Source organism: Gadus morhua, chromosome 16 (assembly GCF_902167405.1).
Source record: "Gadus morhua chromosome 16, gadMor3.0, whole genome shotgun sequence".
Lineage (NCBI taxonomy): Eukaryota > Metazoa > Chordata > Actinopteri > Gadiformes > Gadidae > Gadus > Gadus morhua.
This window is the reverse complement of record NC_044063.1, coordinates 14,907,331-14,934,021: the sequence shown is the minus strand read 5'-3', so window position 1 is coordinate 14,934,021 and position 26,691 is coordinate 14,907,331. Positions and strand designations below refer to the sequence as shown.

General features: G+C 45.0%; 2 protein-coding genes across 6 annotated transcripts in view; both read left to right on the top strand.

The window, feature by feature from the left end:
- Positions 1–5,042, top strand: part of stard10 (StAR related lipid transfer domain containing 10) — a gene marked incomplete at its 5' end in the record, with an annotated part of 12,207 nt that extends 7,165 nt beyond the window's left edge. The window contains 3 exon segments of the mRNA XM_030381887.1: positions 2,132–2,249; positions 2,791–2,843; positions 3,806–5,042. Coding sequence (XP_030237747.1) covers positions 2,132–2,249; positions 2,791–2,843; positions 3,806–4,015 — 381 coding nt within the window. The 3' untranslated portion in view covers positions 4,016–5,042.
- Positions 5,043–7,902: 2,860 nt separating this feature from the next.
- Positions 7,903–26,691, top strand: part of arap1 (ArfGAP with RhoGAP domain, ankyrin repeat and PH domain 1) — a 41,776-nt gene continuing 22,987 nt past the window's right edge. The window contains exons 1-13 of one of the 5 annotated variants that reach the window (XM_030381883.1): positions 7,903–8,111; positions 14,294–15,645; positions 18,246–18,442; positions 19,608–19,690; positions 19,771–19,865; positions 20,168–20,320; positions 21,007–21,076; positions 21,183–21,303; positions 21,598–21,785; positions 22,182–22,288; positions 23,078–23,277; positions 23,910–23,995; positions 24,279–24,461. In XM_030381883.1, the coding sequence (XP_030237743.1) occupies positions 14,399–15,645; positions 18,246–18,442; positions 19,608–19,690; positions 19,771–19,865; positions 20,168–20,320; positions 21,007–21,076; positions 21,183–21,303; positions 21,598–21,785; positions 22,182–22,288; positions 23,078–23,277; positions 23,910–23,995; positions 24,279–24,461 (2,730 nt within the window). In that variant the 5' untranslated portion in view covers positions 7,903–8,111; positions 14,294–14,398. Of the gene's footprint in view, positions 8,112–14,293; positions 15,646–16,331; positions 16,565–17,883; positions 17,913–18,245; positions 18,443–19,607; positions 19,691–19,770; positions 19,866–20,167; positions 20,321–21,006; positions 21,077–21,182; positions 21,304–21,597; positions 21,786–22,181; positions 22,289–23,077; positions 23,278–23,909; positions 23,996–24,278; positions 24,462–26,691 lie in introns of those variants that run through there. The other 4 variants (XM_030381882.1, XM_030381881.1, XM_030381884.1 and 1 more) reach the window with 4 other exon arrangements.

Here is a 26,691-nt window from a genome sequence, read left to right as displayed (position 1 = left end):
GGATTTACGAGTGATCGTCAGTATCAATGCCACTGGGTCATAGGTTGTAAAGTCCAGATCTTCTCTTCGGCATAGTGAAGCAGTTTGAGCCATTAAGTAGTGTTAAGTGTTGGGTGCAGTCCAAATTGGAAGAGTACTTCTCTTTCTAGCTGTCCTGGACCTTGTTAGAAATTGAACGGAGCATATTGGATGGATGGATTCCACTCGACTTCTCTTTGTGACTCTCAGGTCCAGTCCAGTGTTTGGGGTTGTTGATATCACACTGCTCGATACAGTTGAGTGTCTTATAAATCATGTAGTACTGGTGTATACACCCAGAGGCTTGGAAATCGATGTTTTGGATTTTGTTGCCAAGTAAGGATATTTACTACCCTCAAAATGCTTTCTTATTTAGCACGAATCACGAATCAGCTTACTTTTTCTACTAGCAACAAACTCTCTCTCTCTCTCTCTCTCTCTCTCTCTCTCTCTCTCTCTCTCTCTCTCTCTCTCTCTCTCTCTCTCTCTCTCTCTCTCTCTCTCTCTCTCTCTCTCTCTCTCTCTCTCTCTCTCTCTCTCTCTCTCTCTCTCTCTCTCTTGTTCTCGCTCTCGCCTCTCTCTTTCTCTTTTTCTTTCTCTTTCTCTTTCTCTTTCTCTCTCTCTCTCTCTTTCTCTCTTAACTTCCTACTTTGTCTTCATTGCTCTCTCCCTCCCTCTGCTGTCATTCCATTGCTGTCTATCCTTGTCTCTACCTCTTTAATCAACTGCTTACTGAAGGATGTGGCTTCTCATGTGACTTTTGGCTATACACTTCCGCCTTAACCTTCCGCATTCTTGCAGTAATTAGTGGTCAGGAACAAGTTAGTGTGGCTATGTGTGTGTGTGTGTGTGTAGGGTTGTGTGTGTATGTGGGGGGGAGGGGTGTGTGTGGGTCTGTCCCTCGGTCTATGATTTCTTGTGTGAGTCAAGGTCAGTTTGATAAGCAATCGGGGCTGGAAACCACCACATTGTTTCCACTCATGACATTATAACTGCTCTCTCCTAAACAGTTCAGAAAAGCAGATGAACTGTGCTCAGCCAATGAAGATTGGCACTGGGCTTCATTACCTGGTAGCCCGATGCCACAGGCTGACACTGTTTAAATAACTTTGTCACACATGCAAAAAAGATGTCTTGCTCGTATTTGATTACACAGAGTTATCAGGAAGACCAAACTCGATTGAGCTGTAACACACGCTTTTCAACATTCCGGAATTATGATATGACAAATATTTGTCTCTTGCACACTCACGCATGTCGCCTGATTATTATTCTTGCACGGTCCAGATCCTGTTCATCATCTTATCTTAACTCCACTTCCCCAAAAATACCTCATATCATGTAGTCTGCACATGGACTGGCCCTCATGGTGCAAGAGTGATTATGAACAAAATCAGCCGTCTTGGTTCTAGAGCAATCCTCAGTAGCTGTAGTCCTGTGCCCGGGTATGTGGGGGTGTACAGCACATGCTGATATTTTGCATGTTCAGCCAGTGTGTTAATGTGGAGGTGAAAGCAATATGCAGGCCTGGCGAGTAGCACTGTAACAGGATAAAGTGGTTTGCGTAAAGGCCCCCTAAGCTGATGCTGGGGCCTTGGGCTTGAGTGCTGCATATTGTGCTCCTTAAGTGCCCCAGTGCAGACCGGCTGCCCCAATAACAACAGGCCCTTGGGTGGCGGTTACCGCTACTGTTCCATCAATGATGCACCTTATAATCTGATACACAAAGCAGTCAGCAGTCAAGAGGGTTTTGCATAGAGTGTGTAGTTATGTGTACGTGTTTGTGCGTGTGTGTGTGCGTGTGTGTGTGTGTGTGTGTGTGTGTGTGTGTGTGTGTGTGTGTGTGTGTGTGTGTGTGTGTGTGTGTGTGTGTGTGTGTGTGTTTGTTTGTGTATCACTATTTGTGTATGTGTTTGTGTGTTTCTCGATATCCGCAAAAGAAACAAATGAATCTCTGTCACTATTATCCTCTTCTGGAACGTACATGCATTCACCGTGGAAGCTGTCTGCCATGACTTACTGCATTCTGAGATTGAGATTGAGAGTGTGTGTGTGTGTGTGTGTGTGTGTGTGTGTGTGTGTGTGTGTGTGTGTGTGTGTGTTCCCCCTGCAGAAATACCCTCCTAAGAAGGACATGGTGCGAGCGATTTCCGTTCAGACTGGTTACATGATTCAGCATCAGGGACCCAATCATTGTGTCCTCACATACCTAGCCCAGGTAGATCCACGAGGTAAGACATGCACACGGATCCACACAAATGCTTGCACGCACACACAAATACGCACACAGAATTACACTAATGACATCCATTGCATCCAAATGCTCCTACATGTATTCTACATGGAACATGTAGGAGCATTTGTCATTTGGAGAGGATATGGCTATGGATATGGATATTCCAACTGAAAAAAGGGCTGTATGTCAGTATAAAGATAGCATGAAGATAGCATTTCCATTTTAGAGAAAATATTCCTCTTTTCGTGTGCCTCAAGTCGTAATGAGTAATTCCTCCTGTGCTCTTCTTTCTAAAGGAGTCACCATAGTAACTATATGAAGGACAGGGTCCCTTTTTCTTCTCTCTACCTGTCTGCACATCTCTTCATTCCATCCTCCTTCATTTCGGTCCGCCATCTTTCACTCTCGCTCTCTTGCAAGGTTTTTCTGTAAACTCCCTATCCCAGTTAGTTAACCTATAATGATGAGAAAACAATAAACCTTCCCCCTTGATTCAGTTTCCATCCTGTCTAACCTCTCTGTCTCTTCCTCTGCAGGTTCTCTCCCCAAATGGGTTGTAAACAAGTCTTCCCTGTTCCTGGCTCCTAAAGTAAGTAAATCACACACACACACACACGCATGCACACACACTCACCCATGAACGCACTAACACGCATGCACACACACACACACACACAAACAAAAGCTCACGAACACACACATACACACACAGACATGCTCACATACACACACACACACACCCACACGACCCACATTATGTGTGATGTGTTTGTTTTTGTGTGTGTTTGTTTGTGTGTGGGTCTGTGTATGTGAACAGAGGCATGTGTCTGTGTGCACGTGGGTGTGCACACACATATATACACAGATACCCGGCTGTGTATGGCTGCACACGGCCGCATGTGGGAACACTTGTGCTCGGGCTCTGTGTTTAAATAGGGGTAAAAGAGCTCACAGGAGCTTCTTGGCGATGGCGATGTCCCCTGGCGCTGGGTTCCAAAAATGGCAGCATGTGCACCACAGACCCACAGGGACACTAGTCACGACACACAGTAACATCATGACGGTTCGGTTGACTTGGCTCAGCTGTGTACCAGGGTATTCAGTTAGCATTATTATCTGGAGACTGCTGCTAATGCTACTGCCATAGTAGCAGCAGTTTGTCCACTGAGTCCCTTTTGAGATGCTTCATCCATTATCCATTCCAGGCCAAGAGTGTGTTTTAGTTTTTACAATACATTGAAAAGCACACCTTAGGAGAAGAAGGCTGAGCAACGTAAAAAACGCTCTGTTGTGCACTTTCTGTCACTGTTATTTGGTCAAAATGTGTTTTGTTAGTTAATTCATTACACTACAGCGTCAGAAAGAGTATGATGTTGGCTATTTAAGTGATGCAGTTTTTCAGATGGTTTCCTACCAATAGAACATGCATGTGTGCGTGTGTGTGGTTGTGTATGCTTATGTGTGTGTGTTTGTGTGTTTTAGAGGTTATCCCTCTCACCATCAACAGTAAACATTCTTAAATGTGTCTCATCTGTTTCATGCCCACTGTAGGCAATGAAGAAGATCAATAAAGCATGTCTCAAATACTCAGAGTGGAAGCAGAGACACAACAAAGCCTATAAGCCATGGCTCTTCCCAGAACAGACTACATTACCCATCATCCCACTCTGCGAGCTCAGCGTCCAACGTGCCGACAGCCTGGAGAACATTGACGAGAGCTGCCTGGCTGAAACCGGGGAGAGGGAGAGGGACAGCGATTAGCATTAGCATCGCACACACACATACACACACACACACACACACACACACACACACACACACACACACACACACACACACACACACAAACACACACACACACCCAAATGCACACTTACATATTGGCTTCTATAGAGGTGTATGGCATACTACACGCACACACACGCACACACACACACACATGATGCCCGGAGGCAAACACAATTGGGTGCACAGTACACATTCATACACGCATTGATTGATGCATCATAGGATTAGCTGATGCCTGCTCAAACACACAGAGATGTACACACTTTCATGTTAATACGTATACACACCTTCATGTGAACAGACACACTTAGAACATTTGTTGAATACATTTGAAGTTATATAGCTATTGATTTTATTTTATATTTTACTAATCAAGCAGCCATGAATAGTTGAATTGTCTTGAGCCCCAAAATAAATATCCAGTCATTAATACATTTTCAATATATAAGGCAGATGACACAGACGTTGCTCATCTCCTCCCAAGTTCAGTGCAATGCACACCTCATCACATCAGTTTCCAATCAGAACTAAGTGTAATACCAAACGTGTTGGGATGTTACCACACAATGGTTACCATTACCACTGAGCTTGCTAGCAAAGTGAGACGTGGGAATTGCAGTGACCAATTATGCTTTATAATTCTAATTCATATGGATGAGTTTCTCATTGCAGCTCCCCATGCCAACACACACACACACACACACACACACACACACACACACACACACACACACACACACACACACACACACACACACACACACACACACACACACACACACACACTGTACACATACAGTAGACAAATATAAAATAGACAAGGAGTCTCCTTCTGTCTTTCTTAACGCATTAGGTCTAGTTTCCCTGTTTTTTCTTTTGTTTTTCCAGAACACACATTCATGAGCTCACACAGTGTGTATTTTATCCCAGAGATGTATGAATGTATGTAGAGTTTGAAATGTAAACACAGATTCCTAACAAAGATTTTAAAATTCTTTCACGAGCGATCTGAGTCATTCTTTGTGCGTATGTGTGTTTGAATGTATGCGTGCTTGCAAAAGTGTTTGTGCGTGCATGTCAAGTTATGGATTACCTTTAGCGTTTGTGCTTGTGCTGCACCTTAAAACAAATGTTTACCTAATGGCTGACCTGATGGAATCATTTTATGGGTCTCTTTTATGTTTTATCTCACACACACACAGTAGTGCAGTGCACATACACACGTAGCAGCACTAACTGAACCACCATTATTGAAGCATTTACGTATCAGTCCCTAGGGACATATAACCTATTGACAAATTGTGTGTGTGTATGTGTGTATTTCCAACGTGTGTGTGTGTGTGTGTGTGTGTGTGTGTGTGTGTGTGTGTGTGTGTGTGTGTGTGTGTGTGTGTGTGTGTGTGTGTGTGTGTGTGTGTGTGTGTGTGTCTGTCTGTTGTATGTGCAGATGCATTTTCTCTGCGTGTGCCGTCATGTAGTTCGGTTTTAGGATCCCCCTAACTGTTGGCATGGCAACTCAGCAGCAAAGGAAGAGCGAGAGAGAGAGAGAGAGAGAGAGAGAGAGAGAGAGAGAGAGGGGAAGCTGGAGAAAGAGAGACAGCAAGAGAGAGAGAGAGAGAGGATGAAAGGCCTGATGTCAGATGATGCGACTTAATGCAGGGTATCCTCCTCATTATCTCACACCACGTGCACACACACAATAACAAGGGCTATCATTTGAACGTCTTGGGGAAAACATTATCTGGATGACCAACCACACATAAAATATACATCACACAGGAGAATATACCCACGAAAATAGCATTTAAGGGTATACAAGACAACATGGGATCTTGTCTGACTAAAAATGTATCAGGGGCAGGAGAAGAGGAAGCACATATTCAGAGCTAAACATTCGTTTTTGATGTGTGGTTTTGTGTGAGTGTTTGCACATGGTGCTCGCATGAAAAAATAACGTGGAGACAGTGTGTAAGACGGAATGTAACGACTGACCAATGTCGTACCCCCTGTTTAACCCTCCAAATTAAATTAAACCTACAAAGGGGAAATGTTTTTTTTCTCTCTCTCTGTTGCTCTCTCTCTTTACTACCCTCTCCTCCGGCCCTCAGCTCTTAACACACATTACTACCTATCAACCATCAATTTTCAGCCCCTTAATGAGTATTCTGGCTCACACACACATGCCCTGATGTGTGTGTGTGTGAGAGAGATGACTGTTTGTTTGTATGATTTTGTGTGTGTGTGGGTGCGTGTGTGCGGGAGTGTGGGTCTCTGAACCACATGGCCAAATGATAAATCTCTATTGTCTTCCACCCACCTCCACAGAAGAACACACACAGGACATGACGTCCTGTGTGTGTCTGTGCGTACGCGTGTGTGTGTGTGTGTGTGTGTGTGTTTCTGTGTCACAATACCACCCCCACAGTAACCCGGCCCACCAGAGCTGATAGACTACTGATGACTCACCGCCCCCCCCCCCTCCTCGCCTCGCCCACCCTCTCTCCCTTTATCTCATCCACTCCCCCCCCTCTTTACAGTCATTTACACTCACTCTTTTCAGCCCATTCAATGCCACCCCCCCCCCCCACTTCTTCTCAACTCCCCTTGCCGTGTGTCTATCAATCTGTTTTGTTCATCTCTTATCCTCTTGTGTCCCTGCTCCTCATCTTCTCCTCCTCAGGGATCTCACACCCCTACCTCCATTTGACTCCCCTCCTCTCTCACTCTTTCTCTCCACCCTGCATTCTATCATTTCTGACAGGCATCGCTTGTAGGGGTTTCTGTCTGATCTATCTTGAGCCATTAAAGTCCTTGCTTATTCGTTGTCTTCGTCGACGTATTGATGATGTGCTTCCTCTTCAGAACTAATTTGGATCCCTGAGGTACACTGGCAAAACTGTGCATGGAAAACGCTTCAGGCACACAAACAATGCGTGGTATCATACGTCATGTCCTCCGGGATGGGCTCTGTGTGATCACTAATGGCCTGAGAGAATACCGTAGTAAGGATCACCTTGACGTAAAACACATGAGTCACTTTGTATTCGTCTTTTTAATGCTTTTTAAAACAAAGAACAACAGTGAGTGACAAGTAGGCTTCAGGTTTATGGACAGGGATGCTTAATCTTACACAGTATTTAGTTACTTATTTAGTTTGACATTGGAGTTCATCATGCATTCCATTATTTCATTCGATCACACTTTTCATTCAACCACATTCTAGAACACATACAAACTGCAATCGAATTAAACATGGTACATTGGACTGACTGAATTTCAGCAGTGACTAGGATTAGCTTAAGTGTAAATAAATAATAGTGTTTCATAGTTTATGTCAAGACCACAGTGTCTTGCCTTTCTGCAGTAAACTGTTTCTGAAGCCCTAACCCATCTAATCAAATTAAAAGGCTTGATGGGATTCTTACGTTTTGCTTTTATGTGTAATTTAACTGCAATAGCAAGGCATTTTTTGTCGTTTTATTAGATTAGTAGGCCTAGTACTTGTTTCGGTCTGTCCCATGATAGAATGGCACATGGGCAGGCAGGCCCTGCACTTATGACTCATATTCGTATGATCATTGGCTGACCTCTAGTGGTCTCTAAAGGCCAGTGACAGTTTAGGAAAAACAAATGATCCAGGTGGTTTATCATCACTGATACAACATTTAACAATTCACACGCACTCGCTGACACTGCGGTTACCAAGCACATGGCTAGTGTATGTGACTTGACCACATAGTCTGTATAGTTCGTTCTATTCATCTGTTTACATCCCAGGATGCACGCCCATTAAAGTTTGTAGAGGGAACACAATATTGATCGTTTTGCTGTAGTGACCTAAAAAGGGAACGAGGTGGGTGCCCTTCGCATTCTGGCTGTCACGTGACGGTGTGAGGGCTGGTTGGTCTGGGCGACAGTGAGGTTGCGACCGAGCACCACCACCACTGCTTCTCCTCCGCTGGCTGGACAAACATGTTAGACCCATACCGTCTTCTCGCTCTTATCGCCAGCCAGTCATTCGTCCAAAACCCTGTAGCCCACGGTTTGGAGTACTTACCAAGATTTGAAGGTGAGGAAAATACTCCCGAATTACATGTGTTTATCACCAAAACTCATTTTCAACCAATTTTGTAGTCTCTGCTTTCCTCCCGAAACAACTCGAAATTATTAAAACTAATATTTACCATACGGATTAACCATTAACCAACTCCTGGTTAAATGTTCGCAAAGATTGGTGGGAGTAGATGCTTGTTCAAATTGGAATCAGGTTTACAACTGTGAAATGTACGTTAGTTCTGCATACTGTGTTATCATGAAAAGCCGCTATCTTTCCTCGGTAAACCTTCCCTCGGAAGGAATATGCACGGAATGGACGCCGACGCGTTTGTTTATCCTGTTTATTTATTTTTTTGGGGGGGGGGGGGGGTGTTCCTCGACAACCCGTTCATGATGTGACTGTTAACTTCTCCACTTCCCAGTGTTTGAATGTATAATGTGTTCGTCCTCCCGCTCCGACTTCTGTTAGGAGCAGTTACCACAGCCGAGTAAACTCATGACTTGCCAGTGATGCTTTATTGTGGATGCACGTCATGTTGTGCGTTAGCACCTTGCACTGAACCGGGTTGTAGGCCTACTCCCAGCCAGGGCCGTAGCACCAAATCCTGGGCCCCTATACTATAGGTAGCCTACTGATGGGCCCCCCTGCGCCAGGTTGTTGACGGGGGGGGGGGGGTCCGGAGCGATTGTTGACGGGGGGGGTCCGGAGTGATTGTTGAGGGGGGGGGGTCCGGAGTGATTGTTGACGGGGGGGGGGGGGGGAAGCGATTGTTGACGGGGGGAAAGGTAAAATAAATTAAAAAAAACATTTTTTTTGGTCATGGGCCCCCCCTCTGCCTTGGGCCCCCCCACAACTGTCCCCTTTGTCCCCGCAGTCCAACGGCCCTGCTCCCAGCCCGTTACTATTTTCAACATGTCAGGGTCAAAGCATCGGCGCACCACAGTACTCATGGCCACAACCTCTTGTTGTATTTCCTTACATTCAAATATGTTACTTTGCCAGAAATTTTGAGGAACTCCAAATTAAGGTTTTTTTGGGGGGGTTCATGCAACACTTTCTAATTCCTTTTTTTTTCTTTACTTTTGAGCATTTCTTGGACAATGCTTGGCAATAACTGTTTGTATACATTGTATGCAAAAAGCAGATATTGTATATTTTGTCTATAGGGTTGTGATCACTTTTATTCATTTTGCAGGCGATTATATTTAAATATTGAGCTACATCTAATACATTACCTATCCACTGAAGCAATATAAAGTAAGTTAAATTAAAAATAGGATTAAGCATTTGTTCTTCCGCCTTGGCTTTTTTTTTTTTTTTACCATATCAGAGAATAGACTAAACTGGTATGTCCTTGGAGGTTCTCACTTATGTTTTGAACGACAAATTCCAGCTGAATACCTTTTTAAATATCATGTGTTTTGTCCTCTCACTCTCTCTCACTCTCTCTCTCTCTCACACTCTCTTTGTCTCTCTCTCACACTCTTTGTCTCTCTCTCACACTCTTTGTCTCTCTCTCACACTCTCTCTCACACTCTTTGTCTCTCTCTCACACTCTCTCTCACACTTTGTCTCTCTCTCTCTCACTCACACTCTCTCTCACACTCTTTGTCTCTCTCTCCAACTACAACTCACCCCTGAGTCACACTGAGTTGTGAAGTGAGTGAAACAGGAACTATAGCAAATGCAATGGGCCACTACTGTTAGTCAGATTGCTCATAGCTAAACATGTTTTGTGGTTGTGAGCAGAGCAATTGTGAGCGAAAAATACCAAAATTGCATTGCCATTGTCCATGACTCTTTTATTCCCAAATTGCACGTCTCATCATTCACAGTCTGCCGATGATGACTTGATATCTTGCTCTCAAAAGGGGTCAGCCAGATACAGGAAGCTGTGAAAGGAAGTTGAGTGGGCAGTCCACATTCTTGAAATGTATAAATTAGCTCTAGAAAATGACATTCAGCAGGATAACAGCATAGTGTGTTGAAGGTAACCATTTTATAAATACAAGGGTCTCCCAGTTAATTGTTGTGGCATTTTCATGTACAGCAGCTGTGCGGTTATTGGTGGCAGTTATTTCAGTGAAAGTTTAGGGCAATCACAATCACTTTTATATACTTTTCATAAATGTTCTTGTAGGATTATCAGATTTCTTGCTAAGCAATTAGTGTCTTAATAACATAATTTAGGCTCAGTCCAATAAATGTCTTCTTTTCAGATACAAACTTGTGGTTTAAGATACAAAAAACATATCAGTACCTATAGCGCAGGGAATTATTGGACCTATTATAACACACGAGGCTTGACTCGTGTGTTATAGCTTGCTAGTTTAGTCTTCTTCTACAGGTCTATGTCAGAAAGCCTTCCGCTGTGGTTATCGTGGTTAACACACACACACACACACACACACACACACACACACACACACACACACACACACACACACACACACACACACACACACACACACACACACACACACACACACACACACACACACACACACACACACACACACACACACAGAGAGAGAGAGAAACGGATACTTTTTTGCCTACTGGATTTTTATAAAAAGCTTTTCTGTTCAGCTATTTACTTGATGCAACCATGTTATTTGTTTTAACCACATTTGATTGGTGTTCACTCCTATGTTAATATTAAATAATAACCAGAAATGACCTTAAATGGGAAACAGATAACAGGAAATGGGGAGAAGGTCAAGGGGCTGTGGATGAGAGGGAGTTGAATTAAGTGGGAGGGTCCATTCTGTACTGAAAACCAGAAGGTCTGAAAGCAGTTTAATTTCCTCGCTGTAAAAAAAGTAGGGATGGAAATGAAGTCTATAATTAGCCTATTGTTTAAAATGTTGAATGCCTAGACAAAAAAAGAAAGAAAGTGTAACATTGAAAAACATGCAATACATTTCTATTTTTTACAAAGATCTGAGACATATCATGTCTTTGTTTTCCGATTTCCCCAAGTCCTAATGGAATTTAAGGACTGTGCCATACATTCCCAGTCGCTTAGTGTGTCCGCAAGGCCGAGTCACAAGACTCGTGATTTACAGTCCCAATTTGAAGAATGAGGCTAAACCTCTAGAACAACACTTCCCCTGTGTTCTACGTCCCGTAACATTAGTCAGAAATTCTCTTCCACACTGACTTCAACAAGCCAAAAAATAACAACATTTTCATTAGAATGCTGCAGTTGATACTTCCTCACGGAAATAGAAGGTTGAATGTAAACAATGTTGTTTGCGACTCACTGATTCGTACTGCTGTTGAAAGAGGTTTCTGCATTGGGGCAGAAACCTCTTTCACAACAATGTTGGTTTCCCTGTCCTAACAAGCAGGCCAAGGTGATGAGCAGATTTAATAAGTGGAAGGAGCATGTAAACATTTATCTGTGATAACACACTGACGGGTCTGACAGTCATTATGATCTAGTTGCCCACTCTACTTAGGATCAGCTTTAGCCTGCCACTGGCTTACCTGATTTAAACTCTCTAAAACATTCAGCGGGCCTACGCAGAATTAAAAAAACATTGTTTCGTACAAAGTTTGCACAATTGGTCATTTACGATTGGAAATGTATGGTCATATAACGCAATGTCCTAAGATAGCTGTAGTATTCAAAATGTGCAGTATTCAAAAATGCTTAACACACGAAAAGGTCATAACCTCGCCTATTTAAATGCAGCTGACGTGTGATCTGTTTGCAGAACCATTTTGAACTTTATGTTGCCATTGGGATGATAAAGAGCTGAAAATATATTGGAGGAAGTGGAAGCCTTTGATTCTCTATCTCTTCCGGCCTGAACAGGCTTCTCGTACGTGTGACGTCAAACCTGATGTGATGATCCTGATTACATATCAGGATCATCACATCAGGTTTGACGTCCCTCATGTATTCAGGAAGTGTGTCTTTCACTCGCATACTCTCTTGCTCGCTAGCTCGTGCACACACACACACACGTACGCACAATTCTCTGACGGGCAATCTATTATACAGAGATGGGGTGTGATTATAACAGTGGGGCTGAAACAGGGAGAGCGAGGACGACTTTGAGAAAGCTTGGACGGTAAATTCATGTTGAACTAAGTGCTTGGAAATTCTCCAATGTGTAAACAAACACCAAGTAGTCTATTTTGGGTTTCTAGAAAGCGTTCAGATATGGCAGCAATAGTAAGACCAGCTTCTGGTCCTAATTGAAGATAATTATATTTTCATTTCTTAAATTTTCCCACACAACCGCCCCCTTTCCGATTGCACGCACACACACGCACACCATGGCTGGCTGGTAGAATACGTGGCCTTGCATTGAGCACCTTGACCATATGCTGCTTCGTTTCCTCATAATTTTGTCTTGAGTGTTTGTTCATGTGCATGCTTTTATGTGTCTGTGTCTGTGTGCGTGCGTGCGTGCGTGCGTGCGTGCGTGCGTGCGTGCGTGCGTGCGTGCGTGCGTGAATGCTCGCCTAGGCAACAGAATGCCCCATTGTTAAGGCAACACAGAGACGCTGTTTATAGAGTTGAACACAGAATAGGAGAGACTCAAAGGGATTGGAGAGCAGAATGTGACCCATGCTACACAGAAAAGGGCCCAGGAACACAAAAGTGTTGTTCTGAAAGTGTTTGTAGACCGTTCAGTTCATGCAGTGTCATGAATCACAAGATATTTTCCAGACCAAACATGTTGACAAGAAATGTTGTGTGTGAACTCCTCAAATGTGTGAACTCTTCAAACTCGTGTCACTGAGGAAAGTAATAAGAGGACGATGAGGCTATGAGCTGTGTGTGTGTGTGTGTGTGTGTGTGTGTGTGTGTGTGTGTGTGTGTGTGTGTGTGTGTGTGTGTGTGTGTGTGTGTGTGTGTGTGTGTGTGTGTGTGTGTGTGTGTGTGTGTGTGTGTGTTTCCAGTACTACATTAGGCATCATGTTTTCTTATGCAACATACAATTTGTCTTGCCATAGTTACATTTTAAAAGCCATGGGGGCTAATGTTACACGTTTGCCTCATTTGTCATGTGGCCCATCAATAACACTTGCATTTGGCTTGTTCCTCAATTCAGAAATTAGGAAGTTAATTTTGTCCGGTGATGGGAGTATGAAGTACCATGCAGGGGTTCTTATACTACTAACTCTATTATCTATGTTAATCTGTTTGTAATTGTATTGTCGTTGTAATTATTGTTTAAGTGTCATACAGCTACGCAGAAATTATTGATTTTGTAGTTTGTAACTACTTTGACTATGACTATCTGTGTTGATTCGGAACGGACCAGGAACTAAAAATACATTGGAGAAGTTGACATTTACAATGAACAATGCAGGCATCCTCACTTCATAATTTTAGCAAGTGTTTGCACATTTAAACAGTTGGTTGTTAGTTAGGTAGTGGTGACTCAGGACAGGTTAATAGAGGAGATCATGACTAAGGGCTGGAAATAAATTATTAACAAAATAGTTTAAAAGTTAAACAAAGAAAAAAAAAAAAAGTTAAGAAAGATAAAATTAAGCTTTTTGTAAATGGAAGTCAAAACTGTATGTTGAAATCTGGTATGGAGCTGAAAGTGCAGAGGTGCATAAAATATGGCCCAGACTATCAAGCCCATCAACAACCGGGTAAATAGGATAACCTTCTCATACTTTTTAAAACTGTGAGTATTGTACACAATCTCGAATATATGTTTGATTTAATAATGGTATTTTTGAAAATGCATTACGCACTTCTTAAATCTTAAAAATGAACATCCTGCCATACAGACTCAGAGACTGGTCTTACAGACATATGTGTGTAATGTGTGAATGACTGCATTGGGCCGACAGTTGCCCAGAGATCTTGTGCCTGCTGCTCTGTTTATAACCCCAGCAAAATATAATTGGCAAACCTATAAAAATCTATCTATTTTTTTCTATTTATGCTGACAGTCTGGCAAATTAAAAAGCATAGTCAATTAAAACATCATCAAAAGCCCTTTTTCTCATTTTCATTCTGCATTGCTTTTATAAAGGTTTCCTGGGTTGGAAAAGTTTTGTTTTACTTCTTGCCGTAGGATAGAAGGAACCTGGGGATAATTTCTCAGTTGTTCTTGTTCTGTGGATTTTGCATAATTCTTGAAAGAATGGTATGTATCACCTGAACAAATTTCTTCATATCTGTCTTAGTCATGTATGTTCTCTGTCTTTCACAGCTGGCTTGCACAAAGAAATGACCTGAAGAGTGATCCATCGCATCCACCACCACACAAGAAAGACAGAAGGACGCGCAACGGAACGCACGCCCCTACTCATCGACCATGTCCCAGTCTGAGATGTGTGTGTCTGTGTGGGACTGGCTGTGTGCCCTGCGTCTGGAGCAGTACTGCGACGCCTTCCAAGACTTCGGGCTGCTGACGCTGGGGCAATGCCAGAGCCTCTCTCTGGAACAGCTGGAGAGTCTGGGAGTCACGCTGCCGGGACACCGGCGACGCATCTTGGCCAGCCTGCACAAGTCCCAGTCCCCTACCCACCCTCCTCCCCATCAGCAGCCAGACACACAGGGCTCCCCGAGGCCCCGTCCCAACCAAGCCGTCGCGGCGGAGGAGGTGGCGGCGCAACAGCAGGGGAGGGGAGCAGCCCTGTGCCCCAAGCCGCCCCAGAGGGAGAGACCCGTGCCCGTCCCGCCCGATAGAGAGAGGCCCGTCCCAAAGGAGAGGAGGGAAGTCCTGCCTGTCCCCAGAGAGAGGCCGAGGCCTACCCCCCGGGAGAGGGCCGCACGCTCCTCGGAGAGGTCCGGCTCGGAGGAAGGGAGGGGGGACTCCGGGGAGGAGGGGAGGACGCCCCGGCTGCAACGGGATAGGCCGAGAGCCCGGACAGTCAACGAGGCAGATGGAGGGCCGGAAGAGGGGAGGCCAAAGCCCGTGCCCAGGGAGAGGACTAAGCATAGCGCCTCTTGCCCTGAAGATACCGGCAGCGACCCTGCCTTGCCCCCCATCCCCCCAAGGAGCACCCCCAACCGCCCACCTCAGCGCTTCACCCTCCCCACCCCCAGCCCCCCCGTCCCGGTCCCCGCTGGCTCATCTCCAACCCCCAGCAGCAGGACCCCTCCGCCCCCCGACGTTCCCAGCAGGAGCCAGGGCCCCAGCCTTCACACCACCCCCACCCTCCAGACCCCTCCCCCCATCACACAGACGGCCGTCCAGCCTCCTGGTTCCCCCGCCCCCCCGCCCTCCCCCCTTCCACGCCCCAAGACATTGGCTCTGCTCCCCCCACTCGCTCCTCGGAGGGGGGCCGGCGGCGAAGGGAGAAGGACTTCGCCCGCCTCTCCCGCCACCACCCCGCCTTTACCCCGCTCCTGCTTGTCGTCATCCACTGCCTCCTCTGCATCCTCCTCCTCCTCCTCCACCTCCACCTCCCCTTCCTCCCACTACTCCCTACCACCAGAGTTGAAGGCCGAGATTGTTGCCCCACCCCTGCCTCCTAAAGCCAGCCCGGCTCCGGCAGCATCCCAGATGTCCTGGCCCCGGGAGAGGGTGCAGCTCTCCAGGTTTCGGCGTGGCCACAGGTGAGATTTCACTTGCTTACCTGCCCAGCAACTGTTCCATTATGATATATTTTTTTGGCGGGGGATGTTTTTAATGCTGATCTAATGAGGTTTCCCTTTTATGTGAAGTCATTTACTTTAATGGTTGTTTGAGTCTTTCAGAAGTATTTAGCACAGTTTACTAGACAGGCTTGACAAACCACAGTTGGTTCCAATTCCCAATGTGAAACAACGCTGCCATCTAGTGGATACATTTTCTAACTGCTTGTGTTCCTACTTTGAGTCATATAAGAGATTTTGATGATAGAATGTGAGCAGTACATTTAAAAATAGTTTATTGATTGATTAAGCTTGACTGATTGAGCTTGATTAAAATCATGGCAGAGACAGATTATTTCAGTTGTGTGGGGGGTCATGTTTAGGACCAATCTCTCTCTGTGCTTGGGTTGACATTATTTGGGGTGCATATGTGTCTGCATGTCAGTGGGGTTATTCGTCTATTAGTTTATGTTGTCACTAAAAAGGAAAGTGTAAGGGCCGAGATTCATGGTTTGTTTGTGAAAACACTTATGCTGGTTATAAGGTTATTTTTATATTAAATGTTACGTTTTGGTTCTCTGCTCTCATTCAAATGAGAGATGAGCTGTGGAGAAGGTCAGGAAGTGAAACGGAGCAATAGCCGTTGGTCTGCATTGGGTATCAGCTGTGAGACAGATAGAAAAATGGAACAAGAGGAAGAACTTAGCAAAGAAAGTGAGCTGTATACTAGGAAGTACTTTCAGATGTTCTACTCTTCATGTCTGCGCACTCACTCCGTTTCCACACATGCGCGTCTCCTCCTACATATTCTAGTAAGCCAGCCGTTTCCTCTTTGCTCTTCCTTCCTACATGTTGTCTCTTTCTCTGTTATTTCTCTGAGCTTTGAAACATGCCAGGACAGGTAAGACTAGATCCTATACTTTACTTCTCCTTTCTTTTTTTTGTTCTGCTTTGCCGGCTCCCTCTCCCCCTTTTGACTCTGATTTTGCTGCAAGCATTTACACCACGTTGTGTGTGTGTTAATAGGTTGTCAAACTTGCCTGGTGTGGCTGTGATCTGCTCTGGACTGTATCAGTGATTGTTTCTGATAAGATACAGGGCCGTATGCTAATCAAATGGTTAATTGTAATGCAAATTAGTTCCTGATTTCAGACAGGATTTTGAAAAAGGTCAACGCTCTTGTGGTATAAACTTGCATGGATTGGGTGCACTTTGAAAGGATAATTAATACGGACGCTTATTTTTAATTAATTGTATTTGTTTGTAAATGTCTTACGTTTATTGTGAGAAGAAAATAGTTAGCTTGGCTTTAAAAAAAGTGGTATAAATGTTACTGAACTGGGCTGCCACAGTTGTTTGTTTATTTGGAAATGCTTAACCACTTTGGCATGGCGATTGAAAACCAGCCTCATTAAAGCTGGAGGCACTACTTCACAACATTGACATCGTGTGTTGCTCTCACAAGAACAACAACATTTCGTTTTGACAATCCAATGTCTCACGGCTCGCCCCTAATAGATCCCTGTTGTTGTTCCCAGCGCCTCAATAGGTCACGTGTAAAGCGTACAAAGAATTGTCAACTGGTGGCAGTTCATTTATGTTCTAAAGCGGAGTGGTTGGAGGACAGCTGCTTGGAGCCACTTACCCTTCACCTTCCAACGTCTTTCCTAGTCTTTCTTGCCGTTTATAAATCTTGATCATTTTCTTAAAGGGGAAGTGAAACGGAGGGAAGAAGAAAAGACGGAACTTTCCCAATACTGGATCACATATGATTTCACGATTGTCCCGCTCTCCGTTCCCATAATTTAAACCACGTACTTTGACCACTCACATAATTCCCACGTGCATTTGACATCTTCGCTTTGCGTTGCACAAGTAAACGAATTAATCAGAATCTTTCCGAATAACTTCTCTCAGCATAGATCCAACAGATCTTCAGATCTGCTCATCATATTCAGACTCGGATGCAGTGGGATAGCCACCCACCTAATGTATGTTTGCTTGTACCTGTATGGTCTGCCTAATGTATGTTTGCTTGTAGAGTGGTATCCAAAGGTATTTGGTGTTTACCGCTGAGATTGTATGTAGACCTGGTAGGGTGCAGGCCCAGGCTTGCTTCCTGTATGCAGGTATAGGGAGCGAATGTTGAGTAAAGGGTAGGACCAAACCAGTTGGATTGTGCTGGAGCATGACGGCGTGAGGGTTTGTTTAACTGCTCAGGATCAGCATTTCTACATGTTCTTTAACAGGTAGTGGGTCAGCTTGGGGTAGACCGAAACGACAGCCGTCTCCATGGGCATTCCTGAGGCACAGATTGTAGCTTCTTGAAAGTAGCACTGTTGTAGTTTGTTGACTAACTGAACCCCAACAGTTAGCCAATGAGCTATCCCCCCGTCTACTAGTCAGAGGCATGACAAAGGCGCCCGGAGGGACGGACACCTCTCCAGAGAAGCCATGCAGAGGATCAGCCGGTTCCTCGGGATGTTCGGCCGACCACTGGACACGGCGGGGAGCGTGGAGGACCCTCCCCCCGGCCTGTCCCCGGCCTTCATTGACCCTTCCTCTGTTCCTCCCTCAACCAGCCCCGTCCATCCAAGAGTGGCCTCGTCCGATGACCCAGCGCCCGCCGCCTTGCCCCGCGCCAGGACGCCCAAGACACCCGAAGACCCGTCCCCGCGCCTGCCGCTGGATCCTCAGCAGCCTGAGGTGTTGACGAGCGCACAGCCAGCCCTGCCAGCCCTGCCGGCCAGAGACCTCTGGCGGCCCCCTTCCATCACTGGTGAGTACTCGGCCCCGACCAGCCTACTGGCACCTTCAGACAAGGGAATGATAAAAGAGCGCCATGTATGTATCTATATTACATTGCATTACATTTTTTTAGCTGATGCTTTTGTCAAAAAGTGACCTGCATCAATTAATATGTACCCCAAAAGAGTCTTTCGGGTACATAACATTCATTAAATAAGAATAGCAACTGCTTCAGGTGCTGCCATATAGAAACAAGCGATGGAGAATAGAGAATCTGTACGCATCATACTGTCTTCTCTATAGTATAATGATGATGGAGACTCCATCCTATAGTGTTAAGCATATTTTACATGTTAACCAGCATGGCAGCAAAGCACTGGCCTCTGTATCAAAGAAGCATCAAAATGTACCCTCACTGCTTATGTCGTCACATAAAGTGAAGTTTCCAAGAATTTGAGGCAGAATTGCCAAATTAAACAATTGTAATAAATTATGGTAGAACATTGGCTCCCAGCCTTTTCAGGTCTCAGGCACACCACCATCCTAACCAAATATACAAGGCACACCACCTTCTGTAGATGACTGATATCCTGTTTGGGAATGACCCTAGGGTGTCCGCCTTCCTGCCTGGTGCTCAGGAAGCGTAGAGGGGAAACAAGAAACACTTTGACGTCAGAAGGACCTTTTGTGGAGGGAATTTCCCTGATACACATAGCTAATATCATACACTATATTTAATTCGACACACACACACACACACACACACACACACACACACACACACACACACACACACACACACACACACACACACACACAGGCACCTGTAGCCTAATGTATCAGTTTTCATACTCTAATTTGGTATTTATTTGACAGTTAGACAAGCCAGATATTTTTGTTGTGATTGTGAGAAATTGCCAGATGATTTTCATGATTTTCACTACAGATGTAGCCTTACACACACACACAAACATAGCCGTTTGTTTGTGAGTTTTTGGAAAACATGTACATGCCTGTTATTATTTATTAATTAGTTGTGTCATCCTAAATGACGGCAGAGACCATTTTCTTTTTTACCAATAATGATAGCTCTATTAGTAAAGTTGTTTTCAATATAATCATTCCACTTGAGGCCTAACTCGGTTGCCAGCTGTAATATCTCACCCTCACTCTCACTCTGTGTGTGTGTGTTTCAGCATCAAAACAGGACAGTTCTGATGACTCTGATTATACAGAGCCATTTATCCCAAGTAGCCTTTTAGTTAACTCACCAGACAAGGTAAGAGATGGGGACATGGGCTCTGTATTGGAGAACAATCCCCACTGTGAGCAGAGAGTGACAGTTGTCTCATCAAACAGGATATGTTACTGCCCGTGCCAAGGCAGAAAAAGCGTATCAGTTCATTGTGCAGCGATGACGAGCTACTGGATGACGACGAGTCAAATGCTAACCAGTAAGGGACACACACGGCAAATCAAAGTTATGTGGAAGCTAGCAATAAATTCATCTGCTAATTTGTTGTATTACCATTGTATAACTGTTTCACTCACATCACTGTGATAAGGTAACTCATTTTCAATGGTGATTGATGTGCCAAGGACCCATATCTATTATCTGATCTGATGTGAGCTATGAATCTCGAATACTTACGTATTCTCCACATCACTTTGACAACATTGAGTGGCTTGACTATGAATGCCAAGGATGTTTCCTTGCACCAATGTTGTTTTGTGTATGTGCGCGTGTCTGTTTCAGTCGTGACTCATGGTTGGACTACGAGCCTGTGTCAACACAAGGCAGTCTTTATCTGCCATCCTGCGGCCCATTGGGCCTGCCTCCAAAAGAAGACTCCGCCCACCAGAGCGCGGTCATTAAAATGGGCTGGCTGGACAAGAACCCCCCGCAGGGGTAGGAACACTAGAAACCAACACTGGCATGGTCTTAGTTTAACTAGGACAATAACATTAGCCTTATGGGAGCACCGTCGAGGCATTTTCATCCAAACCAAGATGACTGGCTCTGATGTGTCACACGTTTCATTGCTCTGATTGGTTATTAAAATGCATCCAGAGGAAATATAAAAAAAATACGGAGAGGTTTGAAATGCGATGCCAAATTGGTCTGGCGAAACACTCAAACACTAGCCTGGCCCTACCAGACGCTCGTACTTCATTGAGTCTGGCCTCTCTCCATTGATAAACACTAACTCACTTGATTGCGGGTTGGAGTTTAAAACTATATTGGATCTGCCCAGTGCCACTCTGGATCTGCCATAACCAATCGCTAACGTTTGACTACAACTCAAACTAGCGCACAACCTCAACGTCATTGCTCTCAGCCTCTGTTTGCTGATTGGACCGGCAAAATTTGGCCGGAGAAAACCCGGCAATATACCGCAAAGCCAGACGTAGTACTGAAGGGAAATTAAAATTGAGCGGAAGTACGTAGGAGGGCGGAGCAAGGCTACTCAAACACTACAACACAATGTACAAGAATAAATAATAAAATATTTGATGACAATAACTATTATAATTTAAGCCTGCAGTGTAATTGAGGTGTGTGAATGAATTGAGTGTTTGTGTGCCAACACGCAGGGCCCTCTATTACCAGAGACGATGGGTCAAACTTGATGTGGACTACTTGAGATACTTTGACAATGAGAAGGTGATGGCACTTGGAAACGCAGAGTATTCTCCTCACATCTGCATCACAGAACACACACACTCAACACTATCTCCTTGTGTGTGCGTGTCCGTGTTTGTGGATGAAGGAGGTGTACTCCAAGAGGATGATTGCAACAGCTGCCATCACAAAAGTCATGTGTGTGGGAGAGCTCAAGTTTGAGGTGGTCACCAACAACCGCACCTTCCTGTTCCGGGCAGAGAATGAAGGTTAGTGAGTCTTTAATACCTTTGTTTGTGTGTGTGTGTGTGTGTATGTGTGTGCACATTTACACATTTCCCTGCTGGACTGCCATTCTTTACTGAAGCGGAAACTGTCTTTCGAGCATCATTTTATTTTGGTGTGTGTGTGTGTGTGTGTGTGTGTGTGTGTGTGTGTGTGTGTGTGTGTGTGTGTGTGTGTGTGTGTGTGTGTGTGTGTGTGTGTGTGTGTGTGTGTGTGTGTGAACATGAGTGTACCTATTTAAATGTTACATTTGTGTGTGTGTGTTCCCCCGTGTCCAGTTGAGAGGAACGACTGGGTTGCTGATCTGCTGGACTGCACCAGGGGGCGCCGTCGCATTAGCACTATCAGCACAGGCTCATCTGTGACCACTGAGTGTTATAAGGGCTACCTGGAACTCCGAGGCTTACGCTCCAAACTCTTCACTGTCGTGGCCTCAGATAAAGTCTTCCTCTACAAGAACATTGAGGTGTGTGTGTGTGTGTGTGTGTGTGTGTGTGTGTCAAAATGAAGGACATTGTCTGTGTTTACATATAATACTTCAATAATAGTTTTGCCAGTGTTTTTTTTGTGAAGTGTTGCTGCTAATTTATATATATCGAAATTCAGTTTTCATGGGTGTTTAATACAGTGCCGTCATACATTTCGCATTCAGTTTCAGGATGAGAAACGACTTTGTATTGCAAAAAATTTGGAAACGTTTAAATACACATTGCTCATCTAGTTTCCATATGTACAATTCTTTAGAAGACTAGGCACAAACATCGAAACACTTTTAAATAAAAATGATATAATTGTTTGGAATCTTAACTACTCCCTTTGTTCCTTTTTAATCACTCCTATTCCCTGGACGGCGTTCCTGCAGGACTACCACATAGGAATGGGCATAACGTCCATAGACATGAACGTGGGGAACGTTAAGGACACCGACCGGCGTAGCTTCGACCTCACCACGCCCTACCGCATATTCTGGTACGCACACACCTGCTCAAACGCCACACTTGACACGTAGGGGAAATGTGTTGGCACTGTATCACAAAGACGCCTCATAAAAAGCTAGTGTAAAATGTATTTGGAAGTTAATTTGACTTTTGCAGGGAGGGGGGGTTTTGATGCAATAATGCAAGTTCAGTCTCAGCAATTTAGCTCAATGCTCCGACTGGACAATTTTTGGCAACTGGGTCTTCTGCCCGTAAGAGAGAGCTCATCTAGATACTATAAGGAGAAGTGTGCGTGCGGGTGCGTGCGTGTGTGTTTTCTTCTGGTCTGCTTCTCCCTGCTGCTTTGGCTGTGAGAGAGCTCAGCTTGACAGGATGGGAATAGCTGAAAGGGTCTTTGGCCACAGAAAAGTCACAGGGTGCATGTATATTTGTGTGTGTTTTTGTCTTGTCTCTGCATTTAACAACATCTAAGTGTGTGTGTGTGTGTGTGTGTGTGTGTGTGTGTGTGTGTGTGTGTGTGTGTGTGTGTGTGTGTGTGTGTGTGTGTGTGTTTGTGTGCTCGCGCATTACCCAGCCTGCGTGATGGATAAGAAAGGATTTTGACACAAAGGTCTGCATCACGCCACTATTAATGGAGTGCTGGTTTCGGGTTCCACTTTCTGAACCCTCCCTTATCTCTGCCAAAAGGACAGCAGATTAACAGCGATGTCTCGTCGTGTTTGGGCTGCCTCACTTACAATACTAACTCTTCGGGGCAAGGCCCGTGTCTGGCGGGTCTCCCCTGCAACGCCAGTGCTTACTCTTCTCCGCCTCCCAACAGCTTCACGGTGGAGTCAGAGCAGCTCAAGGAGCAGTGGGTCGAGGCCATGCGCACCGCCATAGGGGAGGCCCTGTCCAATAGCGAGGTGGCTGAGCGGATCTGGGCGGAGCCTAGCAACGGATGCTGTGCCGACTGCGGCGCGGCGGGTCCCGACTGGGCGTCCATCAACCTGTGTGTGGTGGTCTGCAAACGCTGCGCAGGTACGTGTCATGTGTAATTGTGAAGTAAAAGTTGATTGGGAATCTCACGAATCAGACATTAGATTACTAAATAGTAGTAGTGCTAGGGATACTGAGGTCTTGGTGATCTGTTGGTTTCTCTTTCTTAAAATGGTTCATAGGAAGTGTGGTGGGAATTTGCACCCCGCCAATCGTTTCTGTATAAACTGTTTAAGGATAAAGAGTCATCCGAATTTATAGATTAGAATAGAAACTTTAATTGCCACACAACAAAGTTGGTGGTGTTTTTTATTTGTTATCACTTATAAAAAATAAGTCAAATTTATTTAAGAAATAAACATGCAATAACATACAACAAACATACAATAATCCTCAGGGAGGATTAGGGAAAAGGCACGTCCAACAAATGGCAGTTAGAGAAACGTAACGTGAAATAGAATTTTGCTGTGACAGAAGTAAATCGAGAGAAAAGAAGCAGCAGCAGCAGCAGCAGCAGCAGCAGCAGTACACTGAGGACCCTGCCAGGAATGACACCTGCGGATTGGAATTCCTCTGTCTTTGTGCCAATTGGTTGTGAAATTCCTCAAACTCACAACTACTTCACAACGGAGCTGTGAACCCTTTGTTTGTTTGTGCATGTGTGTATTTTAAAGGAGAGCACAGAGGACTGGGTCCCAGCATCTCTAAAATTCGTAGTCTGAAAATGGACCGGAAAGTGTGGACAGAGGATCTCATACAGGTATATTCCCCGAGCCCGTGAAAGCATGCACACTAGGTTGCAAACTCTTCCCCCTACATGTTTGAGGTCCATAACACATGATCTTTGCTATGTAACATTGACATGCTATTTTTAATATAGCCTTTTACCGCTTGTTATAACCAAGATGTAGGCCTACATTGAGATGATTTACACCAAGATAATATTCCGATGCTATGATGATCTCTTTTACACGTTGGTGAGCCATATGGTGCATTCTCTTAATTGTAATAATTCTAACAAAACCTACGATCCCCTGTTGTAGCTGTTTTTGTTGCTAGGCAACGAGCGGGTCAACGCGTTCTGGGCCGCCAACGTGCCGCCCAGCGAGGCCCTGGCGCCCTCTAGCTGCAGCAGGGATAGGCGGAGCTTCATCGGCAACAAGTACCGCCAGGGAAAGTACAGGAAGTACCACCCGCTGTACGGCAATCAGAGGGAACTGGACAACGTAAGAACCATGTGACCTCTTCTGACTCAAGAGACCTGTTCTCTGAGGTCGCGCTGTATTCGCACCGGGCCTTGAATTAATTGAATTAGTTGGTCGCGGATACTCAGAACCTCAGAACCAGCGTACATTTAAATGAGAGCATTTAGCATTCGCCTTCCGGCTTTCTATCCATCTCTTGATCCAGTCATCAGGACATCTGGCATTCATATTTAAAGTACTCCTCGAGCATAAGCACTACGCAGACTTTTGAGAATGATTCGAATGCTACGGCTGAATCGGCCGATCCCTGACAATGTGTGTGATGGAATCACAGATCCAGACTCGGGGCCACCCAAGAGATGCTTATCCCACTTACCCCCAAACCACTGCCGATGGTTTACACACTCTGTCCCATTAGCGGCAGGCATGAGCTAGTGAGTGGGTGGGTGAGAGGGTGCATGCTCTTTGTCACACTAGGCATTTGTCACCTAGTTCCGTTTTCCCTCCCGTCCGACCGGGCCCGAGCCCACTGTGTGTGGGTCAGCTGTGTGGGCTTCTGGACAGACACACGGCGTGTCACAGCGTCCCCGTCCCCCCCCCACTCTCTTTCTCCACCTCATTCCCTTTTCTATCCCCCCTTGTCCTAGCTTCTTTTCTACTGGGAATACAAGTGTTTGTTTCTGCTATCGCTTCATCATCACATTGTCACTTATCGCTCTCTCTCCCTCTCTGCGCCTCTCTAGCTCTCTGTCTGTCTGTCTGTCTAGCCCTCGCTCCTAGTGAATATGATTTATTTTCAGGTTGGATTAGAAAAGTAAACAAGATTCCAAAAAAGAGTGTGTGTGTGTGTGTGTGTGCATGTGAACAGAATGTCAAACAGACTGGGAGTCACGATGCGATAGCAGAAAAGTGAATGTGTGAAAGAAATGCATATGTTTCAGCGAAAGAGCAACATAAATACACTTGATTTGGAGCACATGCTGGTTTGTTTAGATTGCCCTGCCCCTCCTCCTTTCTCCTCCTTCCTCCTTCCGATGTGACATCATCACTAACCACTTGGAATGTTCTCTGACTCGCCCCCGCCCCCTCCTGCTCCATTGTTTGGCTGGAAAGAGTGGAGCAAAGTTGCCTCTCTCTCTCTTTTCCCAGTGTGTATGTGTCTCTGTGACTGACGCTCCAACACTTCCAGAGTGAATCCAACTGAGTTCTTATGCTTCATGATTTTGGACCCCTGTGTTTTTTTCATTTTGAGCATATATGTGAATTGAGTAGCACATTGAAACGACGGCAACACTCCAACTCTCAGGTAAGGGTTGGTGTAATGTGGACTGTGCACTTGAAAACGTGGTTCTGTGAATGAGTTTATAGTACTGTAACTGGTTTATTGCTGCACATAAAGAAAGCATGACCATGGACCTTGTCTCTCAGAAATGTATTTTCACTATAGCCCAGCCGAACAAACAGTGTTCAGCCTTCGACTGTGTTGTTTGTTTGTTGATGAGACCCTACTGGTGTTCCCATTGGAAAGAGGAAGGTTTACGTGACTTCCCAGTGAAAAGATTTAATTTTGCAAACTTAACATGCATATGAATGGATGTGGGAGGAGGTATGTTCTCTATCTCACTGTCTCTCTGTCTGTCCGTGCCTATGTGTACACCCGTGTGTTCTCAGTGTGCTGAGTGGAGTGCAGGCGCTCACCTCTGTCAATGGACAGCTTTGTTGTTTATTCCTCATGCTCTGCCTGGTGCTCTCTCGCTCACTTTCTCTCTCTCGCTCTCTCGCTCTCTCTCTCTCTCTCTCATACTGTGTGACCATGCCCTGACATTTGATATCCCCTTGTCCATCATCCATCTGCCCCCTTTTCTGCTTTTCTCCAATGTACTTGGACTTTACTCTAATGTCCTTGTACAATGTACTTGTACCTGGGGAGGAGGACTAGTTATACGATTAGTTGCCGTCATGTGTAGTGTATATATGACTGCAACTAATCTCATAACAAGTCCAGATGCATCTTATCGTTTTTGTCCCAGAGAAACGTGCAGGAATTAGCTTTTGGGAGCTTGTCAATTTAATGTGTTGGATCTGTCAGAGGAAGGCCTTTGTTGTAATCTTAATACCAATTTCTATCCACTTAAAGGTGTCACCGGATGAATCATAGGTCCAGGACTTGTTTTCTGGGGCTTATTATGTATGTGTTATGTTTTTTTCTTACTTTCGACAGGCAGGTCATAACTCGCCTGCCAGTTGCTTT